This window comes from Xyrauchen texanus, chromosome 30, assembly GCF_025860055.1.
Source record: "Xyrauchen texanus isolate HMW12.3.18 chromosome 30, RBS_HiC_50CHRs, whole genome shotgun sequence".
Classification (NCBI taxonomy): domain Eukaryota; kingdom Metazoa; phylum Chordata; class Actinopteri; order Cypriniformes; family Catostomidae; genus Xyrauchen; species Xyrauchen texanus.
The window spans coordinates 5,032,633-5,050,948 of record NC_068305.1 but is presented as its reverse complement, the minus strand read 5'-3'; the positions used below and the strand labels follow the sequence as shown (position 1 = coordinate 5,050,948).

General features: G+C 36.6%; 1 protein-coding gene across 7 annotated transcripts in view; it reads right to left on the bottom strand.

Annotated features, from left to right (window-relative positions):
- rps6kc1 (ribosomal protein S6 kinase polypeptide 1) overlaps positions 1-18,316 on the bottom strand; it is a 167,785-nt gene that overhangs the window by 123,444 nt on the left and 26,025 nt on the right. For all 7 annotated transcript variants that reach the window (XM_052098579.1, XM_052098583.1, XM_052098581.1 and 4 more), the window contains exon 3: positions 6,449-6,569. In XM_052098579.1, the coding sequence (XP_051954539.1) occupies positions 6,449-6,569 (121 nt within the window). The remainder of the gene's footprint in view (positions 1-6,448; positions 6,570-18,316) is intronic.

Here is an 18,316-nt window from a genome sequence, read left to right as displayed (position 1 = left end):
TGCTCTTGTTCTGGAATTGACTCACACTTTTCACACCAAAATACATTCATCTCTAGGAGACAGAATGTGCCTCCTTCCTGAGCGGTACGATGGCTGCATGGTCCCTTGGTGTTTATACTTGCATACTATTGTTTGTACAGATGAACGTGGTACCTTAAGGTGTTTGGAAATTACTCCCAAGGATGAACCAGACATGTGGAGGTCTTGGTTTATTTCTTTTGATTTTCCCATGATGTTAAGCAAAGCGGCACAGAGTTTGAAGGTAGGCCTTAAAATACATCCGCAGATATAGTACACCTCCAATTGACTCCAATCCAATCAAAAGCTAATTGGCTAATTGCCTAAAGGCTTAACATAATTTTCTGTAATTTTCCAAGCTTCTTAAAGGCACAGTTAACTTAGTGAATGTACACTTCTGACCAACTGGAATTTTGATATAGTCAATTAAAAGTGAAACAATTTGTCTGTAAAGATTTGTTGGAAAAATTACTTGTGCACAAAGTAGATGTCCTAAATGACTTGCCAAAACTTTAGTTTGCTAATATCTGATAATATAATCTGTGGAGTGGTTAAAAAAATTAGTTTAAGTGTATGTAAACTTCTGACTGTATTAGTCATTTGGTGTTAATCCAGACCATTAAAAAAAGTTTTAGCATCTCACGCAGACTGGAAAGAGTGGTCCTCTCCGTTGAAGTTATAGCACAAATTAGCGGGGTATGGCTTCACAAACCGGAGTCCCTTCTGGATAAACCGGCCACAAACCTCATTGAATAAACGTTGCGCTTCCCTGACCTTGACCGAGAGAGCTTGCATGATGGAAATGGCACATCCGTCCTAGGTAAGATGGGCCTTTTCTTAAGCAGCCGCAAGGATTTTGCACTTGTCTCCATAGTTATGGAGCTTCTTCAGCACCGGCCAAGGACAATCACCTCTGGGCGGACCAAACGTCCAATGCACCCGATCAATTTTGACCATGCCGTATTTGGTCTTCAGACCCAGCAATGTAGACAGCCATGCCTGGAAGAGCTTAACAGGTTGCCGACCCTCCACACCTTCCTTCAGGCCAATAACCCGAATGTTATCCCTCCGGCTGGGATTTTCTAAGTCCTCTCAGTCAGGGACTGAACAGTTTTTTTCAAGCACCGCTATCCTGCCATTAAGCTCTGCCACTTTACCCTCCATTTGTGAAACTCGGTTTTTATTTAATGAATGCTTTAAAAGTATTGTTCATTGTTAGTTCATGTTAACTAATGTTGTTGGCTAATGTTAGCAAATGGAATCTTATTGTAAAGTGTTACCTAATAAATGCTAATGTCTGAAAAATGTTTTATCTCGTCTGTGTTAGCTTTCTTTATTTTTTAGTAGGCAGGCCTAATGTTCAGAATCAAACTAAAATGATAAAAGCAACCAAATACTGAATTGAATGCACATTTTAACTGTTGCAGGCAATAATAATTGCAAATTATTTGTTGCTTTTTAAATCATATTATTTAGACATTATTAATAATTAGGGCTGTCAATCGATTAACATTTTTAATCAAATGAATTATCGCGATTAATCGCATATACAAATATTTGCTGAGAAAGCCCCTCATATAAAAATAATTCAATATATAATGATAAAATAATGATACATTGTTATCTTTAAATATTAAAATATATATATATATATATATATAATAAAAAAATATTCAGATAATTAAAATGCATTACATTCTTGTGGCAGAAGAGTTCATCATTATTAAGACAATACAAAAAGCGGTTTTAGAATACAATGTATTGTTTACTACCACAATACTGATCATAAGCCAATCATTAACATACAGTTCACAGCAATCCATTTCACAAGTGAATTTGTCAATCAGTTGAAGATTTATTATGAGGGCTTGTTTAAGGACCCGTCAATTTACACCCGCATCAGACATGCTTGTGTAGCGTCTCGGGTGCGTTGTGTCATAAACATAACATTTTTAGGTCACTGTGTCAAGTTAAATATAGTTTAATACTTAGAACACATCTTGAGATCCCTTAGTTCGGATTTGCGCTCCATAAAGTGTTTTGAATGCAAGAACGTAACGCATGTTTGTGTTGTTCTGCTGCTAAAGGGTGTTTTTCTTCACTATATAAACTGCACGTTGCCACGCAGCCTAATTTTCACTTACTGCCCTCTGGAGTAAACAGGTGGTACTACAAGCTTGCATTTCTCAGGAATCTTCCATATTACATTCCGGTGGCATTGCGATTAATTTTAAACTGTTTCCCAAATGTTTGATTGGGTGGGCAAGACTCACGTTTGGGTACACCCCAGCCCATGCCTAGAACCGGCCCCGAAGGGAGTCCAAAACAGACTACAGAGTCCATCAAGCCTTGCTCACTTTACACCTATGTGTGAAATTCCGAAGGATCGAACTCTCAACTCCTATTGGATGAAACGAACGGCAGAATGCGTCCCTCAACCCTGACGTCATCGAGAGTATAAAATAGGGCTGCCACCTGATAGTCGACTAAAGGTTAGTCAATGAGAAGAGTCTTCGTCGACCAAGTTTTGATTGGTCGGTTGGTCGCAGAAAAAAACTCCACATAAAAACGACGAACACCGTGATTACTGCTGGTTGGATGCTAGATGGTACTATGGGGTAATTTTCATTAAGCTGGGTTAGGGTTAAGCCTACACATTAAAGCAAGACACCTTGATTTCAAATTTAGAACTTTATTTTAACTTAAAATTCAAATGATACAGGAAAAAAAATATGTGCAATTAAAATGTGTGTTGTTCCTGAATGTTACTTGTAACATTCTTTCTCATCCCTGGAACTCAAACCACTTTCTGATGCCCCCCCACCCCCAAATATATGTTCAAGTAACTAAATTAATATCATAAATGTTCGACTAGTCGACTAATGGCTTAAATTAAATCCTACTAGTCGATTTGGAAAATCTTTGGTCGGGGGCAGCCCAAGCATTTAACCCAGAAATTCCTTCTAAGCTTTACTTCCAGCAACAGTAAGAGCCACATCTAGTTGCAGCCCTGCTGCTCCCAGAAGAAGCCTCATTGCCCAAGGAAGTACCTGAACTTTGGCCATACAATCTCCTTCTCGATGGACGAGCAGAGATTTCTCTGTGTTCCACAGAGCACGCTAACGGATCCGAAGGATACCGCGAGCAATCTGCTGATTTTTTTTTTTTGCCTGCAGAAGTGAAGAAAGAAGATTTCTCTTCCTTCTTCAACCGAGTCGACTTCGCTGATATCTCCGCCAACACGCAGAGAATCACACACCGTACCGCCCACTGACAGAGCAAGAAATGGCCTCCCGTCATCACCCAAGTTTCGAGTAACCGAGTCAGAGTCAAATGACGGACGAACACACATTCTACCCATGTCCTCACATGACTCAAGTAAGATGTTTATGTCTGGGCAGAGACAGATTATTATATTAATAATCTTGTGCTATTCTTGTGTATCAAGACTATTGCTTGTACAGTTTACGGAGCACCGAGTCCGCTCATTGCTGCTAATAATACTCAAGGTATTATTGTAACTTAATGTTACCACTAATAAGGTTTGCTGTGTTGTCGTTAGAGCTGAAATGATTAGTCGAAGTTATCAACAACAAAAAAATTGTCTTCAAAAATGTTAATTGTCGAATAGTCGTTTGATCTCATTTAACACAACATGACATCACATTAAACTCTAATGATGATGCGCAAAAGCAGCATTGGCAAGACTGAGTAGAGGAAGAATTACACAGCTCTCAGTCCAGATGCACTCTAAACTTTCCAAACAGCTTCAGCTTATGTAGATCGCAAAGTACAAGGGAATTATACAAAAATACCAAATAAGTAAATAGAGAAGCACTCTCGTTGTGGAATAAGTGGAGCCGGAGCTCTTTAAAGGAAACGCATGTGTTACATCTTAAATGCAGTTATATTTAATGCGCTATAGCTTTATTAAAGTTAAAATAATACGGAAGCAGGTCATGCAATTAACTACAAATTCCGAAACTGGCATATCTCTGTGCGGTCAGCAACTCTTATATGAGTTGCGTGAATGTCCTGATATAAGGGGGAGAGATTGAAACTGCACCTGGCTGTGCGCACTTAGTTAGCACAGGGGATACTCGTCCCTCGAGCGCGCACACTTAATGCAGCTAGATAACACAATGGCTCTTGACTTATTGAATCATAATATATGACACTGTGCATTTCTTATCATGAAGAAAATTGGTAATAAGCAGCTTTATTAAAAAGAGAGTTTAAAAAAAAAAGTTAAAGATGGATTGATGTGAACAAAAAGATGAGAGAGAGTAGTCTTTGCCCCATTATACACAGCAACATAATACGTTTAGGATTTGTTTTGGCTTGTTTTCTAATGAAAATATCTAAAACTCATTTAAAACAATGTACATTTACTTTAGGAACTATACTGCAGAAGAAAAAAAAATTATCTGAGAATGTTGAATAATATATAAAAAATACAAATATTTTTAAATATCTAAAAATAATTTAAAAAGATGCATTCACCTGAGAAGCAGCATATACGATATTTAGACTTGCTTTTAGAGACTAGGTCTTGAATATAAGTGTATTTTGTCTTTACTGCACTCGCAGATGTATAACCAAGTGAAAAAATACACTTGTATACAAAATACACTTATATTTCAGATACATTCTCTTAAAGCAAGTCTAAATATCTTATATATCTTCTCAAGTAAATTGTATCTTGTTTTAAGGATTTTTAGACAATTTTAAAATGGAAGACAAAAACAAGAAAATAAGAACAGGTTTTTTTTAGCAGTGAATTTCTTTACTGAATTAAACTTAATAAAAAGTATTTTTTCCCTTTAATTCAGTGAATGTCATTTAGATGTATTTTTAAAAGATGATTTTTTTCCTCTTTGTTGTTAGTAAGCACTTTTAATACAACCCTTTAAGTCAGGGCACAAGCTGAATAATCAGTTAAGAGCTAATGATTAATCTTTGCAATAATTGTCGAATTGTCAAATAATCGTTTTAATAATCGTTAGATTAATCGATTATCAAAATAATCCTTAGTTGCAGCCCTAGTTGTCGTCCAACCACGTTGTGCTGTTTGTGCATTTCTGCCATCGCGGGTGAGACCGGCACACTGAGTTTATCCATTAAAGAACCAAAGACTGCAGCGGACGGATTATGAGCCGTTTACCGTATCTCTGAGTGCTAAAACTAATGGTTGCCTTCTCTCCCACGATCGCTAAAACCAGCTTCGGTGCAGTCACTCAGTACTCTCTCTCTCGTACTAACCGCACATTTCCATTTCCATTTATACATTTGGTAGACACTTTTATCCAAAGCGACTTACAGTGCACTTATTACACGGACAATCCCCGGCGCAACCTGGAGTTAAGTGCCTTGCTCAAGGACACAATGGTGGTGGCTGTGGTGATCGAACCAGTGACTTTCTGATTACCAGTTCAGCGATTTAGCCCACAACGCCGCCACCACCACTCCTCGCACACACAACCCTTTTACAAACATACCCAAACACATATTTGGTGAGCAGATAACTTGGAGACAGAGCCTAGCTTTGTCCCTAAGTTATCGTTCCAGCAGAGACATACGTTAAACAGGCAGACGCCATTAACCAGTCTCTCTCTGTCCACATTCGCGGCCACATTCTCTGGCCGGAAACCACGCGTGACGTACTCTCCACGAGAGGCATGTCTGCCTTTTTGTGCCCTCCTTCTCTCCTTGCATGCACGCACGCACGCACGTGATGACCATGTTGACTTTTTTAAGAGAATAATCCTATATTGAGACTGCTATACTGTCTGGTTATTAGTTCCAGATTCCAGGGTGGTGCCCCGGCACTATTAATGCTTATTAATATTCTATTGATTTTGATATTTGATCGTTATCTTTGATGATTGTTCATTTAAAGGATTAAAAAGCTAATCTTGATTCTAATCAATGTTCTATGGATTTTAACAATTAATAATTATCTGATGATTATTGCTAATAACCAACTCTGAAACCAACTCTGAAAAACTTGGAGAAACACAACAGTGCCAATATGCATTTATTTAATACAATTTTGAAGTTTGATGAACACATTATGTCGTATCACGATTCCAGTCTTTCCTCCCCAAATTTAAGACCTCTTTATATAAAAATTAAGACATTTGTTGTATTATTTAAGATATTTAAAAATTGTTATGACTTTACAATTTGGAAAATTAATTTGAGATATTTTAAGACTAAGAATTTGCAGGAACCCTGTAACCGTACAACGGCATCTGGAAAGAGGGGGCATGACTAATTAAATAGCTCAGTTTGTGGAAGTTCCGTAATGGCTAAAATCACTCAAAGCAAGTAAACAAATGCACAGCACATTGAGCACAACAAAGCCATCCTTACAGTGCAACAGCTCTCTCATTCATGGTTTACAACATCACGACACACGAACTCTTACCGAAAACTTTTGCTTTGGCAAAGGGGGGGAAGAGCTCTGACTGGCCGTACAGGTTCCTGTGCGTCTGCCAAAGGTCTTGATGAAGCTTCTTGAAATCACTGTATCTTTTCCATACTGTGATCTAAAAAGAGAAAGTCAGACAGATAAAACAGCGCAACAGCCCTTAAAATAGAATAGTTTACCCAAAATTGAAAATTCTGTCATGATTTACTAGCCCTCATTTGGTTCCAAACTTTCTTTCTTCCAAGGAATGCCAAATGATTCGTGCTTTCAATCTCAAGTGGTCCATCAATTCATGCGCTCCAAGTTTTCAGAAGTTCTATGATAAAATACCCAACATTAGGTAGTAGTAGGGCAGTGGTGGCTCAGCGGTTAAGGCTCTGGGTTACTGACCAGAAGGTCGGGGGTTCAAGCCCCAACACCACCAAGACACCACTGTTGGCCCTTGAGCAAGGCCCTTGAACCTATCTGCTCCAGGGGCGCCGTATCATGGCTGACCCTGCACTCTGACCCCAGCTTAGCTGGGATATCTGAAAAATAAATAATTTCACCATGTATATGCAGAAATGTATGTATAATGTGTGACAACTGATCAATTTATTTTTTATTTATTTATTTAGTAACCATTAAATTCATCAAAGTTTCTCATTCAGAAATAGGGTGAGATATTAGAGTGCATACAACCAGTGCTTAATTTGATCTGGATCCAGCCACATCCTGTTCCGGAAAATGTAAAATTTTGTATATTTGCATTCCGTTATTTGTTTTTAAACAATCTGGCATTAACCATAAATTGTCAAATGGCAACAGTGTGTGTGTTTAAGAGAAAAACAGGGAGCGAAAGAAAGCTTGAGAGTGTACAGGTGTGCTGGCTTTCTAAATTAGTGCAAAATCTCTCTCATGTTGGCTGAGTGAGCACAGAAAAGAGGAAAGCAAGCATCTAACTGGCAAAATATTATAATAAAGTAGGCTAATACCAGAGAAAAGGTCAAAAAGGCAATCAAGCATATATTGTTTTTTTAAAACCACGACAAATAAAGATGGTGTTTCTGATCAAAAGCGATCCAGTGAATATTAAACACCATCAATGGACAACACTGCTAGCAATGCTAATCAGGAGGACAGTGGGGCACACAAGTAGGTTGATCAGTCAGAAGCCGGTGGTGTTTATAACTCTGTGCAGGGTTAAAAACTCAAATTTTAAAGTTTCTTTGAACATTTGTAAACATGCGAATTCCATTTGTGTTGCTTTTAAATACTTTCTTTAGCATGAGCCAATAGCATACGAATGCTGGCTGTGAAGGAGCTTATCGTTGGTTTGACAAATAACTGGGTTTGAAATTAATGTACTGATACAGACGTTTGCGAACAACATGAATGATTCAGTCATCATTAACGAGGATGAATGCTGAATGCGTGGAGAAGGCTTGTCGTTCGTTCGGTTCATCAAAAAGGGGCCGGATTAATTAAGAAAATATGTGAGTGATGACCACAAAATGACAAACTGTCGTTATTGAAACTCACGGCTAGTATTGTTGTCTTTTTTGTAAAGGTTGATAAAAAGGTGTTCAGCAGTTCACAATATGATAAATATGTTTTGGAATTTGGGGGGGAAAACGCTTATGATGCTTAAATAAATTATGAAAATTCTCTCATCATTTACTTACCCTCATGCCATCCCAGATGTGTATGACTTGCTTGTGCAGAACACAACTGAAGGTTTATAGAAGAATATTTCAGCTCTTTAGGTCCATACAATGCAAGTGAACGGGTGCCAACATTTTTATGCTCCAAAAATAATCCAAATTACTCCAGTGTTTTAATCCATATCTTCATAAGTGAAATGATAGGTGTGGATAGAAACAGATCAATACAAGTTGTTTTTTGCTAGAAATTATTCTCCCTGCTCAGTCTGTCTCCACTTTAAAGTTCACTTTCTTCTTCTTGTGTTTTTGGTGATTTACATTCTTCATGCTACCGGGCAGGGAGAGGAACTTCATGTAAAAATTTACTTAAATATTTATCTGTTTCTCACCAACACCTATCATATAATTTCTCAAGATATGGATGTAACCACAGGAGTCATATGGATAACTTTTATGCTGCCTTTTTGATTTTTGGAGTGCCAACATTTTGGCACCCTTTCACTTGTACTGTATGGACCTACAGAGCAGAAATATTCTTCAAAAAATATAAATTTGTGTTCTGCAGAAGAAAGTAAGTCATACACATCTGGGTTGGCATTAGTGAGAGAATTTTCATTTTTGGGTGAACTACTCTTTTAAAAGATGGCCATTTGATGCCATCTTCAGGCACAAATATACAACTTGAAAAAATTGTCATTGAACGCATCAATGAATGGATCTTTTTGGTGAATGGAATCAAAAGATATAATAAAAATCACCACCACTAGTTTACATATAATATAAACTTGATACTCTATCTAGATAACTAGATAGCATGCGTATTTGGTTTGGCTTGTGAAATTGGCAGGGGTGTGCGACGTTTGCACCAGGAAGGTGTATTAAGGATGGGTTTTAGGGCAGCAGTGCCATGCCTTTGGCCCAATGGTAGGAATGCAGAATGATTTTTGTCTTGTGGCTCGAAGTCCAAAGCTACTGGCCCTGGCTGACCACTTGATAGCTCTGGCCTGATAGTGGAAAAGCGGCTAACAATGGCTGCTCTGACCCACCTCAGCCCCTAGTATCAAAGGCAGTTCTGTTCTGCTTTAGTTCTGTATAAATTAAATGCAGTATCAGAGCAGCCTTAAATTTTGTTGTTATCATGATAGAGCATACATTTCTTAATTTAGTCTCAGATTTAAAATATGACAATATATATATTTTTTTATATTCGTATATTTATAATTTCGTATTTAAAACATTCATAACATTATTTATGCAGTTGTTATGCATTTTACATAGAAATAACATTATTTATGCAGCTGTTATTTGCGACATTTCCCGCCTTCTGCCCATTTCCATTAAAATGGCCTTTTATCGATAAAAATGGTTTGCGTGATGATGTCATGCCTAAAAAAATCACTTTGTTGCATAAGTTTTGGTTTAGCACAGAAGAAATCTGCAGTGAAGCCATTTCCATTCAGAAATGGCTTATCGCTAATTCGCGTCCCAGATTTCCTTAAATGGGGAGTGTATTGAGACAATTAATTAAAATTAGCCAGTTTACTTTCATTTTCATTTCACAAATAAAAGAAATCAGAAGAGGGGGAATTGTAATCAAAAGGGAACAGTTGCCCTTCGGATAGGACTGTAATATTGGTCCTGATCTTGCAGGACCTTGATCTTGCAACCTATCGCAGGTTGGCACCGTTTCCGACCCCGAAAGCGGATCGTCATGGCCCTATTCAACCTGCACCAAGTAGTGGCGGAAACTTTCTGTCTCAGTTTAAGGAGCATCAATCGATGTGCATATGATGTGTGCACAGCTATTAAAGAAAAAAAAAAATTATGCGTTGTAATATCAGTGTTTACATACGGTGTTATACATTCCTGATATTCAATATTTTAAACAATCATCTAATCAAATATGTCCCGCATATTTCTCCAGCACCTTTTAATGACTAAATTAACTTGCTTATCATCTAAAATGTTTTTAGCTTCAAAATCAAAATGTATATTTTCTGAAGAAGCGGTAAATTGCAATCTGAGGTAAAGAGGGTTAGATTTAAAATATTTAAACATTTTCAAAAGCTTGTTTTCTGAAAGTGAACTCATTGGACAAATAGTTCTGATAGTTTAAAGTCTTGAAAAAAGTTTAAATTCTGAGAATGTCATTCAGCTGACTTTATTAATCTACAGAACAGGGTAAAGCTAATTTAAGCACCAGGCCACAGTGTGAAAATATAGATGAGTATGCTTATGCATATGACTCGACGGATGCAGGGGAAGGGAATGACTCAGCAGACGCAGGGAAAGGGACTGACCCAGGGGAGCTGCAGTGCTCAACAAGATGAGGCAAAATCATTCCACATGCACAAACACACAAGAGAGTCCGAGCAGGACCATGACAGGCTGGATGATGTGACGATACATATTGTCGTGACAATATAAAGTGTCAATCAATGGTTTTGCTTTATCACGTGTCTATCACGATATGTAAATGTCCATGTGTGCAGTGTGGGCGTATCTATCAGTGGGCAGTGCTTCACGTGAGACTGAGGCCCTGTTTACACTTGGCATTCAAATGCAAACTATATCTGGATGTTGTCCACACAAGCATTTATAAGACAAGTGTAAGTGCGGTTGTGATCGGAGTGTGCTCTGATCTGCTTGTCCTGATCCAGAGGTTGTCAGGGACACATTGTGATCGCATTTCATTGTAATGTAAACGCAATCTAGTCATAATATCTGCATTCACAGATCAACGTCACACAAACCCTGCCCATTATCATTATGCTCCATCATCTCTTCAAGGGCTAATGCATGCTAATGTTTACCTGGCTGAATGTTTCTCCCTTTTATAAATGTTCTTTTGTTGCTGTCTTGGACCTTTAGTGAAATATCTTTATCTCTTGTACACCTGTGTAAATTCTGAATGAAAATAAATATAATCATGAACTTACAACACTAGCATTGAGTACTTTGTTTAAATAAAGCAGTCAGAACCTGCATCAGTAGCATCAACAGGTAAGCTTGCTTAAATTTCTTGTAAGTTGATAGTGTAGGCTCATATGTATTGAATATTATTACATTTGTCCAAAGATGAAATAATAACATGACTTACATGTCTTTAGCTCTTGATATGTGTAAGCATTAACAGTGTGCATCAAATATTGATATCGCATTAGGTGGGGTAATATCAGAACCAGAACCTCTTACAAATTGGAAGGATCCATCCCACCAATTACCGTAAGTTAATTTTTATGCTTATTTTCTCATAACACTTCATTAAATATTATCCAACATGTATATATACACACTTAAAAAGGGTTGATAGGTGCATAATGTGGCCCCCTTCATAGGCCTGTCATGATTATTAAATAACCGTCTGATCGCAATTATTTGATCTAACCGTGGTTATTTGAGACAAAAGGGATTATTGGGCATTCTAATTCCAATCACATTTACATTTTAAAGCACAAATAAGGGAATTGTCATCGAATATATAAATGCCATCAATGGCATGTTTGTGTGAGTTCATTTGAACTCAGAGCGTAACTGAGCCGCACCGCAGAAGTCAACCAGCTCCTGTCTGGAAGAGAGTGTGAAGCACTCTGATGCGCGCGCTGTAAGCAGAGACTTGTGCCAAACTGCCGCGAAAACGCAAACAAACAAGTATAAACTGTGATAGTGAACGCAAAGTGCTCCAATTTCACTTTAAATGATCATGTCATGACAAATGTTCCTGGTTCATACATGCAGTGACACAGTGGAGACTCACGCTTACTCTATTTGTGTGGAGTGATGAAATGATGAAACAAAATCTCAAAAGTTTTGCTTCATAAGAAACAAGGGCTTGTGAGTTTAATCAAAGATCATTAAAATAAATTGTGAAAGTGAAGAAATTAGGACAGAAATATTTTACTTTTGCATAATATAATAAAATATTATATAAATATAAAAATATATATAATTTCTTTATAAAATTATATTATATAAAATATATGAGATAAAAAAACAACAGTGTAAATGTAAAATTGATAAAAAAGAGAGACATATTTTAAGTATTAAGAAATATTTTGACATTTAAAACATTATTTTTCATGTCATTCATACGTTTTTAAAGCCTTAAAAGGAAATCACATATCCTTATTTTATTATTTTGTTTCTATTTTCCAACTTGAATATGTATGCAGCACACATGCAGAAAAAAGCACACCTTAAGAAATATGACAATTATTTGACAATTAATCATGAAAGCCTTTAAAGAGACAATTAATCGTCACAGCCCTACAGGCAATTAATCATAAATCGCAATTATTTGATAAAAAATTAATTGTCAGCTAAATTTCATAATCGTGACAGCTTCGGCATTTTTCAGTAAAGTCCTGGTTTTCCCTGTTGGATTATATATGCAGAAGAATTCCACCAACATAATTTGAATCTATGAAAAAAAAAAACAGCCTTTCAGTTTGGAATGTGTCAACGTCGTAAATCACCGGCCTTCACAAGAACCCCCACCCAGTTAAAGCAGACTTTTCTTCTGTGCAAGGCTACCATCAGATTTGCACAACTCTTTGCTGAATCAACCTTCCAACTTGTATAAATGACAAATTAATGATTACAGACTGATGGAACTCTTTAAAATGTGTGTAGCTATGTGCAATCACCTATAATTGATTAATGTCATGTTTGGTATGTAAACATTTGTTTGTGTATGAAGAAAAATCTGATGACAATAAATATCATGCCTCTTGTACCATTCTCAAGATAGAAAGCTCATGATTAAATATGCACTATTTTTGAGCGGGACATTCTTAAGAGTCTGAAACAAAGGACCATAAATAGACTGTCGGAAAAGTCACTTTTGATTGGTGCAGGACACCTTTGTGGATGCGGCCAATCTCAGTTCAAATAGTTCCAAACAGGAAGAAGTCCCCCTCTCCTCTCTTGACTCTTCGTCCTCTTGCTCTTGCTTCTACATCTCTGCTCTCTGAACACTCTTCTTCCCATGTGAGATCCAAGGAAACTCGGGACTCGACATCCCGAGAAGGCCTCGCTTCACAATCAACCTAATTCATACAGACAATAAACTTTGACCATACAGAAGCCGAAACATCGACGGAACGAACTTTCGACCAAGAACCGAACCTTTCAAAGAACGCAAGGAAACACCACAAAGACAAGCAAGTACATCTCCAATATTGTGCTCAAAGGGCTGGTGTATTGATTAAATATTTTGCGTAATCCGATAGCAAATAGATGTAGACTCAAAGAAGGATGAAAGGTTTCTTAAGGCATTGTTTATAGACTCCATAGAGTTCATCTTCACTGTATTGATCAGTTATTTCACATTCTGTCACTACTCACCAACCTGTCTCACGTATATATGTGTTAGATTAGATTTATGTTTAGAATAGTAATAAAGTTTGTCTGTATTCAAAGACGATTTGACTGTGGTATATTTGATAAATAATCTCATCCCTGAAATATTTAGCTTCAAAGCTGTACCTAAATATATGTGATATTAATTTCAATAAGTCATGAGATTAATATCACTCCAATAATTGAATGAATCATAATTCACTTATTAAAGCTAATTCCTTAAAGTAGAAATTGTGAGCTGATAGAATTAGACGATGTATTATGTTTTCAATGGTGGAAAATCTATTAAATATTCTAGTTATTTGTCATTTATCTCATTTATAATGGTTGTTGAACGTGACTAATTCCGTTATACATTTCCTTACCTAATAAGGACAGTTTAATTTAGCTCATAGCTCACATATTTCGAGACCCTAAATTCCCTCCAAATTTAGCATGCGCGCAAATTACCCTACATATTATGATGGTAAGATGTGTGCAAAATACCCATTCTAACTGACTGCATCCACATCTCTAAATTATATATGTAATAATCCTACATCCCTATGGCCAGTCTGCCCCTTGGGTATAAATCAAATTGCAAGCATAAGGAAAAAAGGTTTGCAATATTTGCATAAACATGGCTAAAAACATTGCAAACCTGCATAGAGTGATATGCAAGCATAGAAAGGGTGTCATGAACAGCAACAACAGTAGAGATCTATCTATCCATCCATTCATCCTAAAAATCCAAACCAAATGACAAAATTTGCAGAAAGAGTTTTAAACAAAAATTTGCTGTTAACTTTTAATGTTCAGAGTTTTGTTTTATGTTTTTTCATAATCAGAATGAGCTTTTTATTGCCAAGTATGATTAAACACACAACAAATGGTGAAAGAAGCTCCCAGTGCAAAGAGGGTACAAAACCGACACATTTAATAAAAAATAATAAGATCAGGCAGATACAATTATATAGAGAAATACACAACTGGAAAATGACGTATGTAGAGTTGAAGTCAAACTTTTTCACAATTTCTGACATTTAATATTAGAAAACATTCCCTGTCTTAGGTCAGTTAGGATCACTACTTTATTTTAAGAATGCAAAATGTCAGAATAATTGTAGAGATAATTATTTATTTCAGCATATCTTTCTTTCATCACATTCCCAGTGGTGGGTCAGAAGTTTACATACACTTTGTTTGTTTTTGATGTCATTGTCTATAAATTGATTAAGTTGGATCATACATTTTGGGTATACAATAAGTTGCTGGAATTTAGGCATATTCCTCCAGACAGAACTGGTGTAACAGTGTCGGGTTTGTAGGCCTCCTTGCTCGCTTTTTCAGTTCTGCAAACACATTTTCTATCAGACTGAGGTCCGGGTTTAGAGATGGCCACTCAAATACCTTGACTTTGTTGACCTTAAGCCATTTTGTAACAAATTTGGAGGTATGCTTGAGGTCATTGTCCATTTGGAAGACCCAAGCTTTAACTTCCTGGCTGATGTCTTGAGATGTTGCTGCAAAATATCCACATAATTTTCCTTCCTCGTGTTGCATCTATTTTGTGAAGTGCACCAGTCCCTCCTGCAGCAAAGCACCCCCACAACATGATCCTGCCACCACCATGCTTCACGGTTGGGATGGTGTTCTTCGGCTTGCCTCACCCTTTTTTAACCAAACATAATTATGGTAATTATGGCCAAACAGTTAAAAGAAATTTCCAACAGACCAGAAGACATTCTTTGTCCCTATCTGCACTTGCAAACTGTAGTTTGGCTTCTTCCTTGCTGAGCAGCCTTTCAGGTTATGTCGATATAAGACACATTTTTACTGTGGATATAGATACTTGTCTACATCTTTCTTCCAGCATCTTTAAAAGGTTGTTCTTTGCTGTTGTTCTAGGATTGATTTGCACTTTATCGCACCCAACTACGTTCATCTCTAGGAGACAGAATACGTCTCCTTCCTGAGTGGTATGATGGCTGCGTGGTCCCATGGGGTTTATACTTGCATACTATTGTTTGTACAGATGAATGTGGTACATACTCCCAAGTATGAACCAGAGTTGTGGAGGTCCACAAATGTTTTTTTCTGAGGTCTTCTTTTCCATGATGTCAAACAAAGAGGCACTGAGTTTGAAGGCAGGACTTAAAATATATCCACAGGGACAGCTCCATTTCAGTACACCTCCTATCAGATGCCAATTGGTTAATTGTCTAAAGGCTTGACATAATTTTCCAAGCTTCTTAAAGGCACAGTTAACTTGGTGTATGTAAACTGACTCACTGGAATTGTGATATAATCAGTTAAAAGTGAAACAATCTGTCTGTAAACAATTGTTGGAAAAATTACTCGTCAAGCATAAAAGTAGGTGTCCAAAAAGAGACCTGGCGAGCTCTGGACTTGCCAAACTATAATTTGCTAATATTAAATCTGTGGAGTGCTTGCAAAATTTGTTTTAATGACTCCAACCTAAGCGTATGTAAACTTCTTGATATAAATATTTTATTTATTGACAAACAGGATTGAAGAAACAGAACATACACAATCAAATTATATGTCTGAAATGGGCTGAAACGATTAGTCAACGTTATCGACAACATCGACAATAAAAAATCGTCCCATTTTGATATTGCATGTTTTAATTTGTACCCCTGGCACAAATAACTAAATTGCTGTTTCTGGAGCATTGCTATATTGAAACAGAGATCGGATATCAATGTTGAACCCCTAGACCTTTGAAAAGATGTATAATTTGTAAACATTAATTACATTATAGGCAGTAAATTATATATTAAATTTAAGAAGAGTGACGTCACCACCACGTGGGGTGGAATTGCATATCAACAGGTTAAAGCAAGTCTAAATATTTTATATGTTGCTTCTCAATTAAATGTATCTTGTTTTAAGGATTTTTAGACTATTTTAAATAGACAACAAGACAAAAACACTTGATAACAATAGTTTTTTTGCAGTGAATTTCTTTACTGAATTAAACTTAATAAAAAGTATTTTTTCCTTTTAATTCAGTGAATGTCATTTATAGGTATTTTTAAAAGATGATTTTGTCCTCTCTATTGTTAGTAAGCATGTTTAATACAACCTTTTAAGTCACGCACAAGCTGAATAATCAGTTATGAGCTAATGATAAATTGTTGCAATAATCGAGTAGTCAAATAATCGTTCTAATAATCGATTATCAAAATAATCATTAGTTGCAGCCCTAGTCCCTCCCCATGAACATCCCCCCCTTACAAACATTCAGTGGTCCAACACAAAATGAAAGTATACACACATACAAATCCCCCCAAAAAAGTCAAGAGAATACTTAGGAATATATATATAAAAAAATACAAATCTTCCTCCACTCTCCCTCCCCAAGAATCCTCTAAAAAGACTAAATAGCTGCCCCAATTTTGTATTAAATAAATCTATGTGGCCAAGCCTTCTACATGACATTGCTTCAAATGCCGCTACCATGCTCATCTCAGTGTGTCACTCTTGAAATGAGGGCGCTCCAGCCGACTTCCATCCCCCAAGTACTGAACTGTCTGCCATTAATAACACTAGGGATACACCCATGCCACTTTTTCTCTTCCGATCCGATTCCGATATTGGAAATCTCAGTATCGGCCAATACCGATCAGTGTTGTTTATATGCATAATCAGTTTAGAATATCATTACATTATTGTTTGGAACTAATTGGGTGTGCTCATTAATCTGTAAAGAAACACAAATCTCAAATTACATATTTCAATATAAATGTATAGCTTATTCAGAAAAACTTTATTGTTACCTAGTTTACTGGATAATGTAGCAGCAATATTAACAGTAATTCCAATACAAGTCATCAGTAGAAAAGAAGCCATTTTTTTTTTTTTGCAAATTTTTCTTCAACTTGTATCTGGACTTGAAAGGATTCAGATCTCTGTTTTGTTCAATTTAGTTGTTAGATATCAGCTCACTTTTCATTCACAGTTATTTTTTGGAACCCATTCAACTTAAATATTATAATTTGTAAATGATAATAATACAAAAGTTCTGTATGTGTCCATTTATAGGCAAGTTCACAGTAGTTTAATTCACTTCTTGTTGAAATTCTGGTATAAAAAAAACCCCACCTCCAGTGCCATTCTAAATGCATATTATAAGTGAACCAAACTAATGAGCATCTACATCTGAGATGTTGTTCGTAGGTACACGTGGGTGTAAACAGAGCAGCGCCATTCACTGACGCGCCGGAGCTGCGTGTGCATTTTTTTATATTTACTTATAAAACAGATATTTTACAATATAAAAGTGGCTTTGAATAAAATGCACGATAAAATGCACGATTCATATGAACTACTTTAATTGTGTATTAATGGTTCTTTTATATAATTTTTTGAGCTTGATAGTAACGAATATAACTAACATTATCGGATTTGGATCGGGCTTGTCGGACCGATACCCTATCCATTTAAAAATTTTAGTATCGGAGTCAATGCCGATCAAGGTATTGGATCAGTGCATCTCTAAATAACTCTGGCAAGGACCCAATTCTTTATATTTTAGGCAATGGGGCAATCATTAATATAGGGTATAAATTCATAGAGTCTGGGGAAAAATGAAATTTGAGTGCCCAATATGTCACACAAATACTCTGAACCCTTAAACCCAAATTCTTGAACCTTAACACACCACCAAAAAACATGGGTTGTGCCACCCATCTTCTGATTGGCATTGCCAGCAGGTGGGTGTGTGTTTTAGACCAAGCCTATACAATCTAGAGGGGGGTCCAACAGAATTGATGTAAAATCTAAAATTGCAAAAGGCGCACAATTTTACATTTTTTTGTATCCTATGCAAACTCTCTCCTCAAATACCAAGTTTAAA